Source organism: Chiloscyllium plagiosum, unplaced genomic scaffold (assembly GCF_037043375.1).
Source record: "Chiloscyllium plagiosum isolate Xiang-an unplaced genomic scaffold, Cpla_swu_hap1 HiC_scaffold_20, whole genome shotgun sequence".
Taxonomy (NCBI): domain Eukaryota; kingdom Metazoa; phylum Chordata; class Chondrichthyes; order Orectolobiformes; family Hemiscylliidae; genus Chiloscyllium; species Chiloscyllium plagiosum.
This window is the reverse complement of record NW_028270158.1, coordinates 5,711,708-5,738,354: the sequence shown is the minus strand read 5'-3', so window position 1 is coordinate 5,738,354 and position 26,647 is coordinate 5,711,708. Positions and strand designations below refer to the sequence as shown.

At 44.4% G+C, this 26,647-nt stretch overlaps 1 protein-coding gene across 1 annotated transcript; it reads left to right on the top strand.

Moving 5' to 3' along the window:
• Positions 1–26,647, top strand: LOC122560893 (transmembrane protein 238). The gene is made up of 2 exons (XM_043712118.2): positions 1–514; positions 26,329–26,647. The coding sequence occupies exon 1, from the start codon at positions 75–77 to the stop codon at positions 507–509; it is 435 nt and encodes a 144-aa protein (XP_043568053.2). The 5' UTR covers positions 1–74; the 3' UTR covers positions 510–514; positions 26,329–26,647.

The window sequence follows — 26,647 nt, the reverse complement described above, 5'->3', positions numbered from 1 at the left end:
GAGTGCGGGCGGAGCTGGGCAGTGCCTTGCCCCTGGACAGAGGGAGGCAGTGCCAGGGAAGGGGAAGGGGCGCGATGGCGCTACTGCACGCTGCCCTGGGGCGCTGTGCCTGCGCTTTCTGGCTGGCGGTGGCTTTTGACGCGGTGGGGCTCACGGTGTTGCTCATCGGCGTCTTCGCCAACATCTTCTTCTACGACTTCCTGATCTACGCCGGCTCCATCGTCATCTTCCTGAGCTTGGTCTGGTGGATCTTCTGGTACACGGGCAACATCGAGGTGCCCGAGCAGCAGCTGGAGGACGACGTGGGCCTGAAGGACAGGATAGGCTTCCTGCACCGCTGGTCCAGCCGCATCTCCAGCAGCTTCCGCAGGTTCTCCCGCAGGTCCAGGTCCAGCAGGCACCAAGCCTCCAACACCACCGAGGTGAAGACCCTCTCGCACGCAGTGAGCGCCGAGGTCACTTCTGAGCAGAGTGAGAGTACGGTGGACACAGCCAACACCCCTCTCTAAACCAGGTAACTCAATCCTCTTCTTTCAGCTCTCCCAAGCTAAGCCGAAACATCAGTGTATTTACTTAAAAGCTAATCATTAACCAGCCCTGCCCTTTGGGAAAGCAGTTTGGGAGCTTGTTTGACTGTTGTTGGTTGAGTAACTGAAAGAGACAACTTTTTCCAGTCAGCTGAATCTGCAATCCTACTGTTAATTTAAAATATATCTCCACCAGACAGGGTCCCTGCAAGGTTCCTAAATAAGACAGAACGAAAGATAAAGAGAGGGTTTTGCAGTGAAAGTTTCTCTACATTGAGCCATACTTAAGAGAGAGGGGAGTGGACACTATCTCTCTCCCCCCCCCTACAAGTTGTTCCTGACATCACAAAGGAGTGACAAGTGATCAGATACAATCACAAACCAGAGACCACACATAGTTTTAACAAAACACTTACAAAGACATGCGTTACAAAGGGCACAATTATTCAGCTAACAACCACTGCCTCCCAGTAACCCAGTTAATTCCTCACAATGATCTAAAGCTCTCTGATGATGTTACCTAGCATGGTGACGAAACGTGTGAGAACAAACTTACCAGCTCCTGTGAGTACAACCTGGACCTAAATATATTTACACTCTCTTCCATTTTTCTAGCAAATGCAATGACAAAGTTTGATGCATACTTACAGGTGCCATTAGGATCTGAGACCACAGGCCCATTATCCCAGAATTATTATACCATGGAAGGAAGCTGTTCAGCCCACCGGGTCTGTACTGGCTCACCCAATGTTTTAGTGCCGTTTTCCTGCCTTGCTGGATTGTTTCTATTTAAATATCTGGTTCATTTCTCCCAGATTTCACAGGAATGATCACCCTGAGAATGATCACCCAGGAGATCTTCAGGCTTTAGAGTTGGAACCTTCTGGGCAGCCTCCAGATGCCACACCCCTCTCCCCAATGTCAATCTTGTGGTCTTATGGAAGATGCATCTGCCACCCAATTAGAGATGGTGGGGTGGGGGTAGTGGAGAAGCAGGAGAATGGTGGGATATCAGTGGTTTGGACAGTTTAAACCCCACTCCCCACCATCCTATCCTGACCAGTCATGATTGACTCCCTCATGACCATGAATGCTTCACACAACTGCTCCCTCAGCTTTCACTACGATGTGACCCAGAATGGACAGTTAATTGATTTGAGGAATTTTAATTGGACTTATGCTTCCAGGTGATTTATGCTGAAATCAGTTGTATTTGGAGTATTAGTGCTGAGGGAGAATTATTTCCATCTCATTCACTACAACAGGAATAGGTTATTACAGTCAATGTCTGGTTCAATTCTGTTTTATCTCTTCCCTGTTATTATTGGTTCATGGGATGTGAGCATTACTGACTGCTCCAGATTTCTTGTTCATGCCAAATTGCTGTTGAGAAGATGGTCATAGAGATGTACAGCATGGAAACAGACCCTTTGGTCCAACCCATCCATGCCGACCAGATATTCCAACCCAATCTAGTCCCACCTGCCAGCACCCGGCTCATATCCCTCCAAACCCTTTCTATTTATATACCCATCCAGATGCCTCTTAAATGTTGCAATTGTACCAGCCTCCACCACTTCCTCTGGCAGATACATTAATTCAAAAACAGCAAAGACAGTAACTGTGCAGGTTCTCTCTCTCTCCTGCGCTGTCCTCACCATGTGCTTCTTCCTTTTAAAACTGCTGTTTTTTAGATTCCCTACAGTGTGGAAACAGGCCCTTCGGCCCAACAGGTCCACACTGACCCTCCGAAGAGCTACCCACCAGACCCATTCCCCTACATTTACCCCTGACTAATGCACCTAGTACTACAGGCAATTTAGCATGGCCAATTCACCCAACCTGCATATCTTTAGACTGTGGGAGGAAACAGGAGCCCACCTGTAGGAAACCCACACAGACAGTCACCTGAGGCTGGAATCAAACCTGGGACCCTGGTGCCGTGAGGCAGCAGTGCTAACCACTGAGCCACCGTGCTACCCAGCTGTTGTCTTGACTTTTTTTCCCCCCAAAGTTCCAAAACAATGCAACAGCATATAAAACAGTAATTGCAGCTCCTGGAATTCGAGGAAATCACCTCCAGCACCTAAAATACCTCAAAAAAGGAGCAGCTGTTACAGCCAGAAATTTTTCCTGTCCTCCATCTTGGATTACCCAGAATCCTTGTGTTGAGCTACATTCTAGAAACACTCCAATCCATGTGGTTTCGGTATACCCACTGTGTGGTAAGGGAGGGAGTTCCAAGTTGTTGACTTGGTGATAATGAAGAAACAGTGAAATAGTTCCAAGTAGGGATGGTGTATGTTTGGAGAGGGAACAGATGGGGATGATGTTCCCATTGTCTCTACTGCCCTTGTCCTTCTAGTTGGTAGTGGTGGCAGGTTTGGAAGGTGTAGTCAGGGGAACCTTGGGGAGTTACTGCAGTGTATCTTCTGCCATTTTGTGTTGATGGTGGAGGGAGTGAATGTTGAAGTGAGAGAATGGGGGCCAGTCAAGCAGTTACTTTGTTCTGGATGGTGTCAAGTACTCAATCAAGCAAGTAGGGAGTATTCTACTATATTTCTGGCTTGTGCCTTGTAGATGGTGAACAAGCTTTGGGGATTTGATATGAGTTACGCATCACAAAATTCCTAACTTTCAACCTTTAGATTTTGACTTTATTATCACACACACAGGTACAAAAGTACGGTGAAAAGTTTTCATTGTTGCCACACATAGTGCCTTCTTAGGCACAGGTAACTAGGTACAAAAACTTAAGAACAAGGTAGAAAGAAATAAGGAACAAAGTTAAAAATTAAACATTACAATCACCTGCTCTTGTATCAGTATGACTGGTCCCATTTTAGTTTCTGCTCAATGGTAACCCCCAGGATTTTGATATTGAGGGATTCAGCAACAGTAATGACGTTGAGCATCAAGAACATTTCTCTTCTTGGAGATGGTCATTGCCTGGCGCATGTGCAGCATGCATGTTACTTGCCACTTATCAGCTGAAGCCTGGATAGTATCTAAGTGTTTTTGCTTATGGACATGGATTGCTTCAGTACCTAAAGAATCATCAATAGTGCTGAACATCGTGAAATCATCAGCAAACATCCCCACTTCTAACCTTATGATGAAGGAAGGTCATTGATAAAGCAGCTGAAGCAGTTTTGAACTACTTCGAGGATCTCCTCCAAGTGTCCTCTGGAACTGAGATGATTGACATCCGACAACCACAATCATCTTCATCAATGCAAAGTATGATCCAACCAGTGGAGTGTTTTTTCCCTGATTCCCATTGATTCCAGTTTTTCTAGGGGTCCCTGATATTACACTCTGTTGAATGTAGACTTGATGTCAAGGGCTGTCACTCTCACCTTACTTCTGGAATTCAACTCTTGTCCATGTTTGAACCAAGACTGTAATGAAGTCAGGAGCTGAGCGAACCCGGAGGAACCCGAACTGGGCATCGTGAGCAGGTGATTTCTGCTGCTTGATAGCACTGTTGATAATCTCTTCCATCACTGATGAACGAATGTAGACTGATGATGTGGTAATTGGTTGAATTGGGAAATTGGTTTAGCTCAGTTGGCTGGAATGTTAGTTTACAGAGCAATGTAATACTAACAGTGTGGGTTCAATTCCCATCCCTGGTTTGAGGTTACCATGAAGGACTCTCCTTCTCAACCTCCTTCCTCACCTGTGCTCTGGTGGACCTCAGGTTAAATCAGCACTAGTTGCTTCTCTCCCTAATGAGAGAACAGCCCCTATGGTCTGGTAAGACTATGGTGATACAATTGGCTGGGTTGAATTTGTCCTTTGTTTTGTGTCCAGGACATAACTGGGTAAATTTACACAATGTTGGGTAGATGCCAGTGTTGTAACAGTGCTGGAACAACCTGACTAGGGGCATGACTAGTTTTGGGGCCTAAGCCTTCAGTACCATTGCCAGCATATTGGCAGGGCCCACAGTCTTTGCAGTTTTCTTCAGTTGTTTCTCGATATCATTTGGAGCTAATCACTTTGCCTGAAAGCTGGCATCTGTGATACTTGGGACCTCCACAGGAGGCTGAGATTCATCATCCACTTGGCAGTTCTGGCTGAAGATTACTGCGAATGCTTCAGCCTTGTCTTTTGCACTGATGTTTTGGGCTCTTCCATCATTGAAGATGGGGATATTTGTGGTGCCCCCACCCCTGTTAGTTGTTTAATTATCCACTACCATTCATGACTGGACGTGACAGGATTGAAAGGTTAGTACTGACCCATTGGTTGGGAGATTGTTTAGCTCAGGAGATTGGAAGCTGTTTTACTGTTTGGCATACAAGTAATCATATAATTACTGTCTGGTAGACATTGCAGTCTGGTAAAATGCTGTTGAAGAAAATGACGTGAATTGGTTTTCTGATAGCTATTACTTCTTGTAAAAGTGTAGGGAGATGGGGACAAGACAGGAAACTTCCAGTATCCTGCAGTACACCCTCCCCTCCACAATCTTCATTGTTGCCCAGTGTGCTGGCAGCATTCCTAGGTGTTACAGAGGTGCCTGATGGAGAAAGAAAGATGCGATTCAAACTGAGTCAGTGAGAAGACAGAGATGGAGTCACAAATACGTCTCAGACTTGGGGGTCAGTGCATTGGAGTGTGGGGCAGGGAGAAGTGAGTGTTAGCAGACAGGGACTGCAGAAGGGAAACTGAAATAACTCTGCAGAGGCTGGTATCCCATCACCAAGTCACCCTTTATTTACACGCAGAGAGTCCTTGACATTGATCTAGTTCCTCAGAGCCAGCTGTCAGACTGAATAGGCTGTCTGCCACTGCTGTTTATTTTTAAAAAAAATTACTCCCACACTACCGCCTAACTGCGGTAGTGCTTATTTTATCCCCAGCAACCATGTGTGTGTGCAGGTGTGAGATGCAGTGAAAGACACAAGGTGCATGAATCTTTATTCAGTTTCCACCACCAGGAAGCAAAGAAACATCCAAGTGGCCAGTGACAAGCAGTGCCCTTCTCATCAAAGAGCATTTTAGCACCGGGTCAGGTTCCTTCAACTTTGCCTCTAATACGGACAATGCGTAACGTACAGTAACTCACCTCTGTGCTCAGAGCATCTTGGAAGAAATTCAGTCTTTTCTTCAGGTAGCAAAGGCATCGAGACAGCAACATCTACCATGTCCATCTCAGATTCTGGGGTCTCTTCAACGCTTGGAGGAGGAGAACTCATGGGTTCTAAAACAGTTGGAAAGGCTTTTGAGGAGCTGAGCTTGTTTTGCTACTGCACTGTTTGTGAGTTTGCAGCTTTCATATGATCCACATGCCTAATCAGGACCATCACACCGACCCAGACTTTATACGTCACTGGACTTGATATCACATCAACCATGTCTCTTATCCATAACAAGGCCATTCCTATGGTTCCTACACCAAACTTTGTTTCCAGAAGTAAACTGGGAGTAGAGTCTTGTGTCCAGCGTTGGTGTTCCTGGTGTTTCACCTCCACCCCAGGTCTGGGAAGATGAGATTTAACCCGGAGTCGAGGCGTCTTACCATTAGCAATTCTAATGGAGCTATCCTTGTAGTAGTGGGGTGGTCCTATAATCAAATAGGTACCAGGACAGTTTGGTATCTAGTGAAGCTGTAGGCTGTCTCTTTAAGCCTGCCAAAGTTTGAACTGCTCTTTCTGCCAGACGATGAGATAACGGATGGTGTGGAGCTGTCCTTCTGACCTATGTCAAATACCATTTGACTTTAAGAAATATTCAAATTGCCTGCTGGTAACTGATGGCCCATTATCTATGACCAACACTTCTGGGGGTCCATGTATTGCAAAAGATACGTGCAGGTTTTCTATTGTCGCCCCCGTGCTTGATGAATGAACTCTATGTATGTCCCACCACTTTGAGCGGGCATCCACAATGACAAAGAATGTTGAGCCCATGAAAGCACCCGCGCAGACAACATATAACTGAGTCCAGGGTTTACCTGGCCATTCCCACAAATATGGGGGAAGCTGCCGGCATCAATGTTTGTCCTTGTTGGCACTCTGGGTGCTGCCCCACCAACACAGCTATGTTTGCATCCAATCCTGGCCAGCAGACATAACTTCTCACCAACATCTTCATTTTGGAAGCTTGCTCCTCATAATAATATGCTATTCTTTACTGTGATCCAGTCTCTCTGGGTCCAAAAATATTTCAGTTCTGGTTGTGATGGTCCTTTGTTTCCCCTATCACCACCAGCTGTTTCAGGATCAGATCTTTCTGCATCCAAAGACTGATATTGTCAGCTGTAACTGGAAGTGTGTCCAGAAAATTTAAAACCACTGTGGACTCATCCACTGGTGGCATCATGGGTGGTTTGTCTGCAAGCAGAAGGTGGCTTAATGCATCTGCATTTGCTACTTGGCCTCCTGGATTGTCTTCCAACTTGTAATTATAAGCACTTAGCTTCAGACGGAATTCAGAGGTGGACTCTAATACTATGGGCAGCACTACATTATCTTCTTTAAATAAACCTAGCAGGTGTTTGTTGTCCATTATTATTACAAATTTATGTCTGTAAAGTTATTGTTGGAACTTCAGGATTCCACATATGACCACTAAATCTTCCTTTTCTATCTAGAAGAATTTATGTTCTGCATTAGCCAACATCCTGCACGAATATGCTATTAGGGGGCCCAATGGAGAGGAATGCCTATGAGCTGATGCCATCCCAATGCTGTACAGGGAGGCATCACATGTCAGTACCAGATCTCTCTTAAGATAATAGCTGTTTCTTCACTTGCCCTAAAAGCTATGGCTTAGCTATGTGACCATTTCCAAGTCTGATCCTTTTTAAGCAGTTGATGCAAAAGGTGCCGAGATGGAGGCCAGGTTATGTATGAACTTTTCATAATACTTCACTAGTCCAAGAAAAGACCTGAGCTCCAGTACATGGGAGTATATGGGAGCTGGGACACCCTCACTATCTTCCAATGGGTGTAACCCGGTCTTATACACTTTGTAGCCCAGGTAAGTCGCTTTGGGTATCTGGAACATATATTCTTCCCTTCTAAGGTATACAGCAGCATGGGAGAAATGTCTAAGTGTCAAAGTGATCCTTATTGGTCTTTCCTGTTGTTAGTACATCATTTAGATAAATGGTGATCTGGGGTAGACCTTGTAAAATGTTCTCCATCATCTGCTGAAAAATTGCACAGGCTGACAATACCACAAATGACAGTCTTGTCTATTGGTATAAATCCTTTTGGGTATTAATTGTAGCACACTCCTGGGCATCCACATCTAACTGCAATTGCAAGTATGCATGGCTCATATCTAGCTTTGAGAAGGACAGCCCCCCTGCCAGCTTGGTGTGTAAATCCTCTGAGAGGGAGTGGTACTTATTCAACTGTGAAAAGAGGTTTACTATTTGTTTAAAATTCCCACAAAGGCGAACTGATCTATTGGGCTTCACAGTCAGTACGGCTGGTGCTGCCCATCCCACAAACTGGACAGGTTCGATGATTCCTTCACTTTCCAGCTTTTTTATTTCTGCATCTACTGTTGCCCATAAGACACATGTCACAGGATGGACCTTGCAGAATCGTGGAATTGCTCCCAGGTCAACATGCAAAGTGGCCTTGGCTCCATTGATAGTCTAGACGCCAACTCGAAGACACCTGCTCCTACTGCCCCCTTGACCATGACGCCAACCCCCCATCACCAAACCATACAGAACCTCATCACCTCAGGAGATCTCCCACCCACAGCTTCCAACCTCATAGTCCGGGAAGCCCGCTCCACCCGATTCTACCTCTTTCCCAAGATCCAAAAGCCTGACCACGCTGGCCGACCCATTGTCTCAGAATGCTCCTGCCCCACCGAATCCACCTCTACCTACCTCAACACTGTCCTATTCCCCCCTAGTCCAGGAACTCCCCACATATGTTCAAGACACCACCCACGCCTTCCACCTCCTCCAAGACTTCCATTTCCATAGTTACACCGGCACTACTCCCCACCTCTTCCTCTGCTACATTGATGACTGCATTGGTGCCACCTCGTGCTCCCGCGAGGAGGTTGAGCAATTCATCAACTTCACCAACACATTCCACCCTGACCTTAAATTCACCTGGACCAACTCTGACACCTCCCTCCCCTTCCCGAACCGCTCTTTCTCCATTAATGATGACCGATTTGACACTGACATTTTTTACAAACCCACCGACTCCCACAGCTACCTGGATTATACTTCTTCCCACCCTACCTTCTGCAAAAATGCCATCCCGTATTCCCAATTCCTCCGCCGTATCTACTCCCAGGAGGACCAGTTCCACCAAGAACACACCAGATGGCCTCCTTCTTTAGAGACCGCAATTTCCCTTCCCACATGGTTAAAGATGCCCTCCGACGCATCTCCTCCACATTCCGCACCTCTGCCCTCAAACCCCACCCCTCCAACTGTAACAAGGACAGACCCCCACCCCCGGCCGGTGCTCACCTTCCACCCTACCAACCTTCGCATAAACCACATTATCCAACGACATTTCCGCCACCTCCAAACGGACCCCACCACCAGGAATATATTTCCCTCCCCACCCCTTTCCACAAAGACCGTTCCCTCCGTGACTACCTGGTCAGGTCCTCACCCCCCCCCCCCCCCCCCCAAACAACCCACCCTCCCGTCCTAGCACCTTCCCCTGCCACCGCAGGTTTTGCAAAATCTCCACCAACACCTCCTCCCTCACCTCTATCCAAGGCCCCAAAAGGAGCCTTCGACAAACAAAGTTTTACCTGCACATCCACCAATATCATTTATTGTATCCGTTGCTCCCAATGCGGTCTCCTCTACATTGGGGAGACTGGACGCCTCCTAGCAGAGCGCTTTAGGGAACATCTCCAGGACACCTGCACCAATCAACCCCACCACCCTTTGGACCAACATTTCAATTCCCCCTCCGCCTCAGTCGAGGACATACAGGTTCTGGGCCTCCTTCACCGCCGCTCCCTCACCACCCAACGCCTAGAGGAAGAATGCCTCATCTTCCGCCTCGGAACACTTGAACCCCAGGGCATCAATGTGGAATTCATCAGCTTCATCATTTCCCCTTCCCCCACCTCACCCAAGTTCCAACCTTCCAGCTCAGCACCCTCCCCATGACCTGTCCTACCTGCCTATCTTCCTTTCCACCTATCCACTCCACCCTCCTCTCTGACCTATCACCTCCATCCCCACCCCCATTCACCAATTGTACTCTTTGCTACCTTCCCCCACCCTCCTCTCTGACCTATCACCTCCAATCCCTCTACATCTCCATCTGCCATGACCAGGGCCTCCAAGCCCTCCGTTTTTTCCTCTCCAGACGTTCCCAACAGTACCCCTCCACCGACACTCTCATTCATTTGGCCGAACTGGTCCTCACCCTTAACAATTTCTCCTTTGAATCCTCCCACTTCCTCCAGACCAAAGGGGTAGCCATGGGCACACGTATGGGCCTCAGCTATGCCTGTCTCTTTGTTGGCTACGTAGAGCAGTTGATCTTCCGTAATTACACCGGCACCACTCCCCACCTCTTCCTCCGCTACATTGATGACTGCATTGGCGCCACCTCGTGCTCCCGCGAGGAGGTTGAGCAATTCATCAACTTCACCAACACATTCCACCCTGACCTTAAATTTACCTGAACCATCTCTGACACCTCTCTCCCTTTCCTGGACCTCTCCATCTCCATCAGTGACGACCGACTTGACACTGATATTTTTTACAAACCCACCGACTCCCACAGTTACCTGGATTACACCTCTTCCCACCCTATCTCTTGCAAAAATGCCATCCCGTATTCCCAATTCCTCCGCCTCCGCCCTATCTGCTCCCAGGAGGAGCAGTTCCACCATAGAACACACCAGATGGCCTCCTTCTTTAGAGACCGCAATTTCCCTTCCCACGTGGTTAAAGATGCCGTCCAACGCATCTCGTCCACATCCCGCACCTCCGCCCTCAGACCCAACCCCTCCAACTGCAACAAGAGTAGAACGCCCCTGGTGCTCACCTTCCACCCTACCAACCTTCGCATAAACCAAATCATCCGCCGACATTTCCGCCACCTCCAAACAGACCCCACCACCAGGGATATATTTCCCTCCCCACCCCTCTCCGCCTTCCGCAAAGACCGTTCCCTCCGTGACTACCTGGTCAGGTCCACGCCCCCCTACCACCCACCCTCACATCCTGGCACTTTCCCCTGCCACCGCAGGAACTGTAAAACCTGTGCCCACACCTCCTCCCTCACCTCCATCCAAGGCCCTAAAGGAGCCTTCCACATCCATCAAAGTTTTACCTGCACATCCACTCATATCATTTATTGTATCCGTTGCTCCCGATTCGGTCTCGTCTACATTGGGGAGACTGGGCGCCTCCTAGCAGAGCGCTTTAAGGAACATCTCCGAGACACCCGCACCAATCAACCAAACCAACCAACATTTCAACTTCCCCTCCCACTCTGCCGAGGATATGGAGGTGCTGGGCCTCCTCCACCGCCGCTCCCTCACCACCAGACGCATGGAAGAAGAACGCCTCATCTTCCGCCTTGGAACACTTCAACCCCAGGGCATCAATGTGGATTTCAACAGCTTCCTCATTTCCCCTTCCCCCACCTCATCCTAGTTTCTAACCTCCAGCAAAACTGTCCCCTTGACTTGTCCGGACTTGCCTAGCTCCTTTTCCACCTATCCACTCCACCCTCTCCTCCCTGACCTATCACCTTCATCTCCTCCCCCACTGACCTATTGTACTCTATGCTACTCTATCCCCACCCCCACCCTCCTCTAGCTTATCTCTCCACGCTTCAGGCTCTCTGCCTTTATTCCTGATGAAGGGCTTTTGCCCGAAACGTCAATTTCGAAGCTCCTCGGATGCTGTCTGAATTGCTGTGCTCTTCCAGCACCACTGATCCAGAATCTGGTTTCCAGCATCTGCAGTCATTGTTTTTACCTCCATCCCCACCCCCATTCACCTAATGTACTCTATGCTACTTTCTTCCCACCCCCTTTCATTTATCTCTCCATCCTGCCTGTATTCCTGATGAAGGGCATTTGCCCAAAACGTCAATTTTCCTGCTCCTCGGATGCTGCCTGACTTGCTGTGCTTCTCCAGCACCACTCTAATCTAGACTCCATTGATAGTCCTTAGACCTTCCTGAACAATTCTGGGTTTTTAATTAGGACTTCAATCAGGCAGCAATCTTCTGGTTGAAAAATGTTGAGCCAATCTAGATGAATCTTTCTGAACCAATTTCAGCATCAAGCTTGAACTGAGCCTTTTACAACAATTAGTGGTAACTAAACCAGCTGCTTCTCATAAGAGACTGGAACCCAAGTTGTGCCCTTAATCTGTAAATGTTCTGCAGTTTAGGTTCTCAGTCCAGCTGAGATCTTGTGCAAACTTAAGGGTTGGAGTCAGAGTGAATTTTGTTAAAGACTGGTTCTGTGATTAGTGAAATGGCCACGCTAGTACTCACCTCCATTAGATCCGGATAACCATTTAACCAGGTGCTTATTTTGATTGGTTCTGATTGGACTGTTCCAAATCAGATGTAGGTGGACTTTCCAGGGAGTGCACTCTCTTTGATACCAGCCTAGATCGTGTTGGATTCTCTTGCTATCTGAAGTCCGCATACTGGCATCAACTACAATGGCTTGCCAACCCAGATCCTCAAGAAAGTTTTAACCATTTGACTCAGGCATGGCTTTGTTTTGGGGTTTTGCTGTGAACTAACCTAGTCTCTGTATTCAGGATATGTCTTGAGTGAGGTTATGCAATTGCCTTCACTCAAGTGGTGTTTCCCAAGCTCAGGTAGCCTGGCGAGTGTCCACTTCCATCGGAATAGTCTGCAACTCTCATGCTCCAATTCCCACATTTTCCACTGACAAAGCCAATTGTAGTGCCTGTTTGGCATTCAGTTGGGCCTCAGTTAGTTGGTGCTTCCACATGGTTAAATTATTAGTCATTAACCCACATACCAATGATCTCTCAGCATCTCGTTAAGGGTTAAACCAAAGTCACATGCGTCCGCCAATCATCTTAACCCATTAAAACATCCAACATGGATTTCCTGGTTCTCAAATTGCTGAGTAAAACCGAGACCATCCCAGAATTAGAGAAGGCTTAGGGTCATAATATTCTTCAACTAAATCTGTCAACTCTTGAAAGGTTTTAGTACCTGGTGCCTCAGGGAGAATTAGGCTTCAAATAATGAAAAACGCTGCAGGTCCACAAGCTATCAGGAGAATTACTTGTTGCTTTGCATCTGCCCCATTGTCTTTTGCCCAGAAAAAATAATGCATTGTTTCCACGTACTGGGCCCAGCCTTAGAGGGCAGGATCGAACTAGTCAAACTTCCCAAATAATGGCATGATGCCAGAAATGCTTACCCCAACTCAAAGACGACAATTGCAAGCGAAGTTCTTCAATAGTGTGCTTTTCACTTGTTGCCACTGAAATAAGTCCACAGAGGTTAGTATCCTATCACCAAGTCACCCTTTATTTACATGCAGAGAGTCCTTGACTCTCAGAGCCAGGTTTCAGAGTGAACAGGATGTCTGACACTTTTGTTTGTCAGCTAGGTCTGGACCAGATTAACAGCCTCAATCAAGGAACTCATATTCCATGAGTGACCTGGTTGACCTCATTAATAATCACTATAGAAAGGAACAGCAGAGAAAAGGCAATAAGGGACAGGGCATTTGATTGGGGGGGGGGGGGGGATGCAGGTGGAAATGGATAGTGGTGAAAAGGAAAACGTGGACTGGGTGGCCTGAGCTTGGATTGGGGAGGAGAAAGAATGGGGTTTCTGTAGAATGGGGAGAGGATGTTGGCCCCAGTATATTCTGCAAAGCTGACAGACATTGAAATAACACCAAGAATGACAATGTCATTGAGAAAGAAGTACCAGTAAAGTGATGAGTGGCACCTGAAGACTTTACTTCAAACAGAAAAATTATTTCTAATGCTGGATAAACCAGACCAAATTAACAGAGTTTGCAGAGTTCTCACTGAAAGCTTGAAGTGGCTATAGCGATGCAATTTATTTGTACTGACAACCTCCTCCTGTCCTGTGTTTGACATCATTTTCTGGAGACTGCTTTGTAAGGCCAAGCCAGGCAGTGGTTCAGAAATGATGGTGCTGGGCTGATGTCAGGAGGACATGACCTGTCCTAAACAATGACTCTACTGCCCCTTTCTGTGCCATGGGTTTGATGTATGAAGTCCATGTAAACTATTGGCATTTTATTGCACTGAATGCTTCCAATATTACTACTAATTATGAGTGTAATGAAATAAGTCACAGTCCACAGGTTGACCTACAATGTCTTTAAGGGAGGGAATTCCAGGATTTTGACCCAGCAACACTGGAGGAATGGCGATATATTTCTAACTCAGGATGATGAGTGGCTCATGTTTTAGCTGTTGTAGCTGTTATGAAGATGTGGGTGGACTGGACCTTTAAGAGGGTTAAAAGCTAGCAGAACTACCTGACACAGCAGCAAGTATTCTGAAAAGATATAATGTAACATTTGGCCGAACAACTCGATTAGCTGGTTGCCTGGAGATGACTAAACAAATTTGAATTAGGCCAGTTTAAATTATACCCTGAAAAATACCAACCTTCAATCAAGTTTGAATTTAGTATTTTGACAATCTTAAAAGCCAATGACACAATCCGATGCTTTGGGGGGTATAAGACCGGGGGAAATTCAACAGTTGGGAGGAGAACTACCAAGCAACCAGCTTCTGCAGACTGCCCAGAAAAATAGCTCTCTTAAAGGTACCTTTATCGATCAGTAACCTGTGAAACAGAAATCCCTAAGAAGAAGAAGACGACTGAGGTAGATATAAGAGAAGATTTCACATCTGGTTGTTGTTTATGAAAATCTGAATTTTTGGTAAATCTTAATTGGGGGTTTTATTGGACTGGTATTATAGAAGAGAAGGTAAAAGATAGGTTAGAGGAAGGAGTTGTAAATAGTTATTAGTTTATTATTCTGTTATAGTTTAAGAAATAAAGTTGTTAATTTTTATTTTCAATAGTTCTTGGCCTCTCAAATTTTCACAGATTACTGCATGGGATAAATCTTTTCTGTGTTGCTGGTTTAAGTTAAGCAGGATGGTTTATTTTGTGATGTAACATAGCTAAAGAGACAATGTTGGCTTTCGTCAGACTGTCAGCTCTTAGCCTAAAACTATCACCTCTCATTCTCAATTATCCCCATGAATAAACATCCTCTCTACATCCACTTTATCAATTCCTTTTAGCATAAGCAGCAGGATTACGCCAGTTGGCCCAAAGAATCTGCTTGCCATGCAATCATTGCTGATATGTTTCTCAGTCCATTCTCCTGCCTTTTCCCTCTAATCTTTGATCCACTTATCTTTTAATCTTATTTCTGTCATAAGTACACTGAATGATGTGACCTCCACAGCTTTTTCTGACAATGAATTCCACAAATTCACTGCCATCTGGCTGAAGAAAATTGTCCTCATCTCAGTTCTATGGTGTCGCCCCTTCACTCTGAGGTTACCTGGTGGAAACCGCTTCTCCAAGTCCACCCTTGGATTTTATTCATTTATGGGATAAGAGTGTCCCTGGCTAGGCCAGTATTTATTGCCCATATCAGAGGACACATACGAGTCAACCATATTGGTGTGGGTATGGAGTCACATGTTGTCCAGACCAGATAGGGATGGTAGTTTCCTTTCCTAAAGGACATTAGTGAACCAGACTCGCTACTTCCAACACAACAATCGACAATAGATTCATGGTCTTCATTTGACTCTTAATTCCAGATTTTTTCATTTTATTGAATTCAAGTTCCACCATTTGGTGGGGCAGGATTTGAACCTGGATCTCCAGAACATTAGCTGGGTTCTCTAGATTAACAATCCAATGATAATACCACTAGGTCATTGCCTCCTCTATCCAGGTATCTCAGTATTCTGCAAACCGGAATCAGATTCCACCTAAACTCCATTGAGTACAGACCCAGAGTCGTCAGCCACTCCTCATATGACAAGTCCTTCATTCTCGGGATCATTCTTGTAAACCTGCTCTGGACCCCCTCCAACACCAATATATTCTTCCTTAATACGGGGCCAAAACTGCCCACAATATTTCAACTGTGGTCTGACCAGTGCATTATACAGCCTTAGCAGTCTCTCTCTGCTGTTGTAATCTAGCCCTCTTGAAATGGAAGCACTAATATAATAATTGGCCTAAACTGTTCAATCTGACTTCATAAGACAACATTTCATCTCTGGAATCAATCTGGTGAATCTCTTTTGAATTGCTTCCAATACAACATCTCTTCTCGAGTAAGGGGAACAAAACTGTACACAATATACCAGGTGCTGTTTCATTAATGCCTTGTACAATTGGTGCAAAACTTCCCTATTTTTATAGTCTATTCCTTTATCAATAAATGCTAAAATTCCACTTGCCTTCCTTATGACTTGTTGTACTTGTGTACTAGTTTTCTGCGATTCATGCACAAGGACAACCAGATTCCTCTGTACCGAAGCACTCTGAAGTTACTCTCCATTTAGGCATGCGATACATCAGGATTGGGAGGATGCCTGGAATTTTGTACCAGGAAGCTGTCACACCACTTAGGATAGGGTCTTACGATTTGGTCAGTAATCAGGGACAGGATCAGAAGTGCAAGAATGTAAACCTCTGCAGTTGTCCAATAGATTTGAGGTCTCTCAGCCTGTCTGGATAAGATTGAGTCTGTAGAGTGGATGAGCAAACTCACCATGACACCATGATCCACAAAGCCATTCAAGTGTGGAAGCAACCTAAAATCTAGTGGTAGTATAGTGAGAGAAATTGAAACCATTCTCTGCAACAAAGATGGCAGCGTTGCCTGCCTAGTGCCAAGGTTTGGAAAATCTGCTCAGACTAGAAAGGAAGTAGCACCAGGATGGGTAGAATCCAGTGATTGTGGTTCGCGTAGTTACCAATGATGTAGGTAAAACTAGGAACAAGGTTCTGCATTGAAACTATGACAAGATAGGCATTAAGAAGCAGGACCTTAAAGATTTTAATGTTTAGATTATTATCTGAATAATGTGCAGATTAGCACAGGATACATATACTAGAGATGTGAATACATGGATCAAAGGTAGGAGAAGTGGGTTTCAGTTCGGATTGACATCTGTACCTGGGGAAGTGAGGGCTGTACCATTGGGATGGTCTACATCTGAACCATGCTGGGCACACTGTTTTTGCAAACTGCTTAACTATGGTAGTAAAGAGGGTTTAAAGTAAATAGATGGTGTAAGGGATCAAATATGGAAAGATGTGGTGTGTCAAACAGTAGAGACAGTAATATTAGAAATGAGGCTCAGAGGACTGTCTAAAGGGACAGAGAGAAAAAAACAATCTAGGGTTACACCAACAATCGAGGCTAAATATTAAATGCTACATAGATAACAAAAAGACAAAACTAAAGGCCCTGTATCTGAATGCATGTGGCATTCATGACAAAAAAAACTTGATTGTATTTATTTCCTTCAATGTGCACAATCTGTACAGATCGTATTGTAGGGATATAGCTTCGGGGTGACAAGGATTAGGTCCAGAATATTGAGGGGTATATCACATTGAACAAAAAAAAAGCTAGGTAAAGGTCAAGAGCAAGCAATGTTAAGGGGAGACAAGATTGTCGTGATAACATCACTGCACTAGCAACCCACAATCCCAGGCCAATGCTCTGGCGATACGGGTACAAATCTCACACAGCAGATGATAGAATTTGAATTGAATAAATATCTGGAATAAAGAGCTTGCCTTATGGTAACCAGTAACCGCAGTCAATTGTTAGAAAAACCCTTCTGGTTCATTAATGTCCTTAAGGGAAGGAAATCTTCCATCCTTACTGGGTCTGGTCTACATCTGACTCCATACCCACAACAATGTGGTTGATTCTGAACAATTAAAGATGGGGAATTAATGTTGGCATAGCCAGTGACACCCATATCCTATAATAAAATCAAGGATGACATTTATACAATAGTAAGGGATGACCTTGTTTTAGGAGATCAGAATGCAGAATCAGTTTTGGGGTGGAGGTGAGGGAAAAGAAATCATTAGCGTGAGTAGTCTCCAGATCTCCTAACAGTAATGACAATTTGGGATAAAGTATACAAGAATAATAATATTTGGTGCTTGTGATAAAGGGACAGCAATAATCAAGGGTGTCTTTAAGCTACATTTAACCTGGAAAAATCAGATTAGTACTAATCTGGATGAGTTCACAGAGTCATAGAGATGTACAACACAGAAACAGACCCTTCAGTCCAACCCTTCCATGCTGACTAGATATTCCAACCTAATTAGTCCCATTTGCCAGCACTTGACCTATATCCCTCTCAATCTTTCCTATTCATATACCCATTCAGATAGATTTTAAATATTGTAATTGTTCCAGCCTCCATCACTTCCTTTGGCAGCTTATTCCATACACGCATCACCCTCTGCGTGAAAAAGTTGGCCCTTAGATTCCCTTTAAATTTTTCCCCTCTCACCCTAAAACTATGCCCTCTGGTTGTGAACACCCCCAACCCAGGGAAAAGACCTTGTCTATTTACGTTATCCATGCCCCTCATGATTTTATTAAACCTCTCAGCCTCCTACACTCCAGGGAAACAGCCCGAACCTATTCAGCCTCTCTGTATAGCTCAAATCCTCCAATCCTGGCAACATCCTTGTAAATCTTTTCTGAACCCTTTCAAGTTTCACAACATCCTTCCAATAGGAAGGAGTGCAGAATTGCATACAATATTCCAAAAGTAGCCTAACCAATGTCCTGTACAGCTGCAATATGATCTCCCAACTCCTATACTCAGTGCTCTGACCAATAAAGGAAAGCATACCAAAAGCCTTCTCCACTATCCCATTCACTTGCGACTCCACGTTCAAGGAACTACGAACCTGTACTCCAAGGTCCCTTTGTTCAGCAATACTCCCCAGGACCTTACCATTAAGTGTATAAGTCCTGCCCTGATTTGCCTTTCCAAAATGCAGCATCTCACATTTATCTAACTTAAATTCCATCTGCAATACCTCAGCCCATTGGCCTATCTGATCAAGATCCTGTTGTGCTCTGAGATAACCTTCTTTGCTGTCTACTATACCTCATGTAAAACTTTTGAGGTAGTTTTTTTTTAAGAGCAGTGCATTTTGGATGACTAGAGATCAAGTTATATTTGATTTAGTATTGTGCTATCTTAATTCATGACCTCAGAGTTAAGGCCCAGGTATGTGCAGCCACAATATGATTGAATTTTACTTCCAGATTGAAAGGGAGTAGACTGGATCTAAGACCAGGATTTTAACCCTAAGTAAGGGCAACAATGTGGGCACGAAAACTGAGCTTGCTGATGTGAACTTGGATACCGTAGAGATCAATAGAGATACAATGACAGACATTTCAGGAGATATTTCAGAACATAGAATAAGTATATCCTACTATAAAGAAATGACCACCGCAATTGGGTGAGGGATTGGTGGAAGTAAGTAATAAAGGAAAACATTAAATTTAAGGAAAAAGCATATAACTGTGCAAAGATAGGGGCAGGTCAGATGATATGTCAGAAAATAAGAAATGACAGATACTTCTTAAAAAGTTAATGAGGAGGAAGAAATTAGACAATGACAGGAAGCAAGATAGGAATGTTAATATAGTATAAAAAGTGTTTAAAATGGAAACGGTTCAATGAGTATTGTTCCTCGCGAGAGTGAGAATCTGGAGTCAATAGTAGATAATAAAGAAATGGCAGATGATGTGAACAAATATTTTGCTTCTTCCTTCACTGTACAGGATACAAAAACGTTCCAGAAACAGCTGTAAATCAGGTGGTGGAATGAGAGAGAAACTAAGCAAAAATTATAATCACAAAGATATGGTACTAAGCAAATTGATGGAGCTGCAGGAAATAAGTTTCTAGACCCAGATGAACTTGATCTGAAGGTCTTAATAGAGGTGGCTAATGAGCTGGTGGATGCATTGGTGTATCCAAAATTCCCTAGATGCAGGAAAGAATCCATTAGACTGGAAAGTAGCAAATATTCCCCATTGAAGGGAATGAGGGGTTAGGTAACGGTTTCAAGAGATGGGGCTTTCATGGAAGATTGATCATGTTTGAGGGCAAAGCTGAGCTCTTTCAAATCTGCTTTGAGCCCAAATAACGTGTGCAGATAAAAGACAGATTTTGTTGAAGCTTTCAATCTTGCACTCGTCAGGACCATTCACAAGAATTCCCAAAGTAAAGAGAAAACTACATTTATACTGAAAGACAAGAGAGACTGATTGGTTGAGGCATTTCTACTAAGAATGCACCAATTAGTTATGACTGACAGCTAACTGTCAAGTTGTTTACAGTTTTGGGCCCTATATTCTCAGGAAGGATGTACTTGCCCTGGAGCATGTTCAGAGGAGGTTCACAAGAATGGTCCCAGGACTGAAAAGCTTAACATATGAGGAACATTTGAGGACTCTGGGTTTATACCTGATGGAGTTTAGAAGGATGGGGGGGGGGGGGGGGGGGAGGGGATCTCACTGAAACATACTGAATGGCTTGGACAGAGTAGATGTTGGGAAGATGTTTGTATTGGTAGGAGAGACAAGGACCCAAGGGCATAGCCTTAGAGAAAAGGGAAGACCTTTTAGAATGGAGATATGGTGAAATTTCTTCAGCCAGAGAGTGGTGAATCTATGGAATTCATTGCCACAGAAGGTTGTGGAGGCCAGGTCATTTGAGTATATTTAAGACTGAGATAGATAGGTTCTTGAATATTAAGGAGATCGAGGGTTATAAGGAGAAAGTGGGAGAATGGTGTTGAGAAACGTATCAGCCATGATTGAATGGTGGAACAGACTCAATGGGCTGAATGGCTTAATTTCTTCTCCTAAGAGTTATGGTCTTAAGTGGTGTTTCCATTTTGTTTGCTTTTTGATATGATCCACTAGTCTTTGGGATGTACATCCTGCATACCTGGCATCACACTAGCACCCAAATACTTGATTATTTCTTTCTGTCAATGGACAATAGGTGCAGGAGTAGGCCATTCTGCCCTTCGAGCCTGCACCACCATTCATTATGATCATGGCTGATCATCCTCAATCAGTATCCTGTTCCTGCCTTATCTCCATAACCCTTGATTCCACTATCCTTGAGAGTTCTATCCAACTCTTTCTTAAACGAATCCAGAGACTGGGCCTCCACTGCCTTCTGGGGCAGAGCATTCCACACACCCACCACTCTCTGGGTGAAGACATTTCTCCTCATCTCTGTCCTAAATGGCCTACCCCATATTTTTAAGCTGTGTCCTCTGGTTCGGGACTCACCCATCAACGGAAACATGTTTCCTGCCTCCAGAGTGTCCAATCCTTTAATAATCTTATATGTCTCAACCAGATCCCCTCTCAGTCTTCTAAACTCAAGAGTATACAAGCCCAGTCGCTCCAATCTTTCAACATAAGATAGTCCCGCCATTCCAGGAATTGACCTCGTGAACCTACACTGCACTCCCTCAATAGCCAGAATGTCTTTCCTCAAATTTGGAGACCAGAACTGCACACAATATTCCAGGTGCGGTCTCACCAGGGCCCTGTACAGCTGCAGAATAACCTCTTTGCTTCTATACTCAATCCCTCTTGTTATGAAGGCCAGCATGCTATTAGCTTTCTTCACTACCTGCTGTACCTGCATGCTTGCCTTCATTGACTGGTGTGCAAGAACACCCAGATCTCTTTGTACTGCCACTTTACCTAACTTGACTCCATTTAGGTAGTAATTTGCCTTCCTGTCCTTGCCACCAAAGTGGATAACCATACATTTATCCACATTAAACTGCATCTGCCATACATCTGTCTACTCACCTAACCTGTCCAGGTCACCCTGTAATCTCCTAACATCCTCCTCACATTTCACCCTGCCACCCAGCTTAGTATCATCAGCAAATTTGGTAATGTTACTATTAATACCATCTTCTATATCATTAATATATATTGTAAAAAGCTGTGGTCTCAGCACTGATCCCTGCGGTACCCCACTGGTCACCGCCTGCCATTCTGAAAGGGAGCCATTTACCATACTCTTTGTTTCCTGTTAGCCAACCAATTTTCAATCCAAATCAGTACTTTGCCCCCAATACCATGCGCCCTAACTTTGCTCACTAACCCCCTATGTGGGACTTTATCAAAGGCTTTCTGAAAGTCCAGGTACACTACATCCACTGGATCTCCCTTGTCCATCTTCAGAGTTACATCCTCAAAAAATTCCAGAAGATTAGTCAAGCATGATTTCCTCTTCATAAATCCATGCTGACTCTGACCTGTCCTGTTACTGCTATCCAGATGTGTTGTAATTTCATCCTTTATAAATTGACTCCAGCATCTTTCCCACCACTGAGGTCAGACTAACTGGTCTATAATTTCCTGCTTTCTCTCTCGCTCCTTTCTTAAAAAGTGGTACAACATTAGCCACCCTCCAATCCACAGGAACTGATCCTGAATCTATTGAACTCTGGAAAATAATCACCAACGCATCCACAATTTCTAGAGCCACATCCTTCAGTAACCTGGGATGTAGACCATCAGGCCCCGGGCACTTATCAGCCTTCAGACCTAACAGTCTCTCCAACACCAATTCCTGGCAAATATAAATTCCCTTCAGTTCAGGTCCTTCAGCCACTGTTACCTCTGGGAGATTGCTCATGTCTTCCCAGTGAACACAGATCTGAAGTACCAATTCAATTCTTCTGCCATTTCTTTGTTCCCCGTAATATATTCCCCTGTTTCTGTCTTCAAGGGCCCAATTTTAGTCTTAACCATTTTTTTTGCCTTTCACATACCTAAAAAGGCTTTTACTATCCTCCTTTATATTTTTGGCCAGTTTACCTTCGTACCTCATTTTTTCTCTGCGTATTTCCTTCTTAGTAATCCTTTAAAAGCTTCCCAGTCCTCCGTTTTCCCACTCATCTTTGCTATGTTATACTTTTTCTCTTTTGACTTTATATGTTTTTTAACTTCCCTCATCAGCCACGGCCACCCCTGCCTCCTCCTAGGATCTTTCTTCATTTTTGGAATGAACTGATCCTGCATCTTCTGCATTATACCCAGAAATATCTGCCATCGTTCCTCCACTGTCATCCCTGCTAAGGTATTGCACCATTGAACTTTGGCTAGCTCCTCCCTCATAGTTCCATAGTTCCCTTTATTCAATTGTCATTACCGATTGTACCCTCTCCCTTTCAAATTGCAGATTGAAGCTTATTGTATTATGATCACTACCTCCTAATGGCTCCTTCACTTCGAGGTCCCTGATCAATTCTGGTTCGTTGCACAATACCAGATCCAGAATTGCCTTCTCCCTGGTAGGATCCAGCAACAGCTGTTCTAAGAATCCATCTCGGAGGAACTCCACAAAGTCATTTTCTTGAGGTCCAATACCATTCTGATTCTCCCAGTCTACCTGCATGTTGAAATCCCCCATAACAACTGTAGGCCAATTTGCGACAGGCCAATTTCAGCTCTTTATTCAACTTACACCCTACATCCAGACTACTGTTTGGGGGCCTATAGATAACTCCCAAGAGGGTCTTTCTACCCTTAGTATGGATAGAGCTGAGAAATTCTGACTCTACATCCCCTAATTCTAGGTCCCCCCGCGCAAGGGACTGAATATCATCCCTTACCAACAGCGCCACCCCACCCCCTCTGCCCATCAGTCTGTCCTTACGATAGCATGTATAGCCTTGAATATTCACTTCCCAGGCCCTGTCCACTTGAAGCCACGTCTCAGTTATCCCCACAATATCGTAGCTGCTAATTTCCAAAAGAGCTTCAAGCTCATCCATCTTATTTCTAATACTTCGTGCATTCATGTATAGTATTTTGAATTTGTTACTGCCCTCACCCTTCCTATCAACCCCTATTTCACTCAACCTTATGGCATGATCCCTTTCTGAGTTTTCTGCTTCATTGATACCGTTGTCTTTCTTGACTTCCTTTGTTCTAACTTTCCCTTCAATTTCCTTCTTAAACTTCCAGTTTGTCCCCTCTCCCCCGCTATTTAGTTTAAACGCAGCTGTGTTGCAGTAGCAAACCTGCCTGCCAGAATGCTTGTCCCCAACCTATTAAGGTGCAAACCGTCTCTTTTGTATAATTTATGCTTACCACAAAACATACCCCAGTGATCCAAGAATTTAAATCCTTGCTTCCTGCACCAGTTCCCCAGCCACACATTCAAGTCCATTATCTCCCTGTTCCTGGCCTCTCCAGCCTGAGGAACTGGAAGCAAACCGGGGATAACCACTCTGGATGTCCTGCTTTTCAGCCTTTTTCCTAGTTCTCCGAAGTCCTGCTGTAGTATGTTCCTCCTCTTCTTCCCAACATCATTTGTGCCGATATGTACCACCACCTGGCTCTTCACCTTCGCCCTTGAGGATTTCCTGCACTCTTCGAGGAGAAAGTGAGGACTGCAGATGCTGGATATCAGAGCTGATCTCCTGAAGAAGGGCTTATGCCCGAAACGTCGATTCTCCTGTTCCTTGGATGCTGCCTGACCTGCTGCGCTTTTCCAGCAACACATTTTCAGCTCCGATTTCCTGCACTCTGTCAGGTTATAAGTTTGCTCACTGATCTGGTAGATTTATTCTCAGACACTTCGTCACTATGCTATGTAATATCATCAGTGAGCCTCTGATGAAGCACTTGTGTTCTGTCCCGCTGGCTATTCATGTCAGTTGATCTGTTGTGGTGGATGATTTCACTTCCGGTTCTTTTCCTGAGGGGTTGGTAAATGGATATGTTTGTTAATGGAGTTCCAGTTTGAATGCCAGGCCTCTAGGAATTCCTGTGCATGTCTTTGTTTAGCCTGTCTCTGGGTGGATGTATTGTCACAGTCGAACTGGTGTTCTGCTTCGTCTGCGTGTATGGATACTAGTGATAGCTGGTCATGTCTTTTGGTGCTCGTGTATCCTGGTGGCTAGTTTCATATCCGTCTGTCAGATGTAACGTTTGTTGCAGTTCTTGCAGGGTATTTTGTACATGATGTTCATTCTGCTGGTTGTCTGTAAATTCAACAGGAGCTGTTTCAGTGTGTTGGTAGGATGCCTAGAGGCCAGAGTAGTCTGATCATCATCTCAGGAAGAGAACAACAGACTCCCCTTCCAAAACATCATAGTAGAACACAAAGTCAATGGAGAGCTACAGACCCGCGTTTACAGGAAAGCCACACACACTGACCAGATACTCAACGATAGGAGCAATCATCCCAACACCCACAAATGGAGCTGCATCAGGATATTATTTAAATGAGCTACAACAAACTGCAGCATCCAGGAACTAAGAGAATCAGAGGAAAAACACCTGTACAACATATTCAGGAACAACAGATATCTGATAAGCCCAGTCTGCCGATTCCTGCACAAATGTCCTAAACAAGACGACAACATGCTCAGAAACTCCAGCCACCCTGTGATACATTGAACACATCTCGGAGATGATAATCTGACCACTCCGGCCCCTAAGCATCATGGTAGCCCAAAAATCTACCATCACACTGAAACAGCCCCGAAGAATTTAAAGGACCCTGCACCAACAACCAGCAGAACGAATGTCATATACCAAATACCCTGCAAGGATTGCAACAAACAGTACATTGAACAGATGGGCAGGAAGCTAGCCACCAAAAGACATCACCAAATCCATAAACACAAGTTCGACTGTGACAATACGTTCATCCTGGGACAGGCTACACACAGGAATTCCTAGAGGCCTGAAATGCAAACCAGAACTCCATTAACAAACATATCGATTTGGACCCCATTTATCAACCTCTCAGAAAAAGAACTGTGACCCAGCACAACAGACCAAAACAGACAAATAGCAAGCAAGACAGAACACCAGCGCTTTATCAGAGGCTCACTGATGATGTAACCTAGCATGGTGATGAAAAGTCTGAGAACAAATCTACCAGCTCAGCGAGCAAACTTACAACCTGAGTTACAAATCTTCTCCAAAAAGGCAAATACTTATTTGTGTGATAGGCAGCACGTCCTTTTGGCTTGATGGTAGCATCCTGTTATGGCGAACTCCACTGGTGTTGCTGCTGCACAGTAACAGCATGAAACAGCTACCTTCATCTCTTTATAAAACCTTTGCGGTATTTTTCCCTTCAAACGCAACTTGAGGTAAACTGGGCACTTTTCAGGACTGAAAATAACAGCCTTAAGTCAGTTCTCTAATCTTATACAACATAAATATTGCTTTCCCTTTCCCTTGGAAATTCATCTAAGTTATCCCAACAAATGTCAGATGAAAAGCCTCAATGGAATGTGCTTTTTTTCCAGCAATACTCAACTTCTATACACCGAACGGCTACATTCAAATAAGGTAATGTTACCGTGTGACTGTATCTCAGCTAATGAAGGCATTCATTAGAATGAAATATGAACTTGAAAAAGTTGCCCCAAGAAACTCAGGAAAATAATTGTGACACAGAGAAGCAATCAAATAGGGAATTTGCCAATGCTGCATCATATGGCAAACAAATCAGCAGTAGAGGTAAAAATGTAATTTTACTGAGAAATAAGTTGTCTTTTGGATTGGGAACTGATTCTGTCAACTTTATTTTAATTTTTTTTCCAACAGTCGTGGACATTTTAGTTCCTGACAACCTGCATTCTATACCAACCAATACAATTAATAGATTTATTATCATTCATAGAATAATTTGTATATGCATAGTAACTAATTTTAATTTATATTTTTACAGAATCCGTTACAAGCCTCAAAAGGATCAGTATCGAAGTCTGAATGCTGACTGTTAGGATTACATTTAAAATTATTACAACATCTTTACAAGAGAGAAAAAAAAAAATCAACATTTTTGGCCAGAGTCAAGAGCATTAAAGCCAGCTGATCAATGTGTGTTTATACACTCTTAATTATGAATTGTTCCACTGGACTGGATTGATTATTTTAATTGTATTTAGACAATTATATACCACTTAATTCTATTTATTGATTCGCTCTAGCGAATTAGATAAAATTATTTTGCACATCAGAATGTAATAAACTTTTTTATAACAATG

Bases quoted from the DNA above. Each gene is read 5' to 3' on its own strand.
- LOC122560893 (XM_043712118.2), top strand. From the start codon at position 75: ATGGCGCTACTGCACGCTGCCCTGGGGCGCTGTGCCTGCGCTTTCTGG.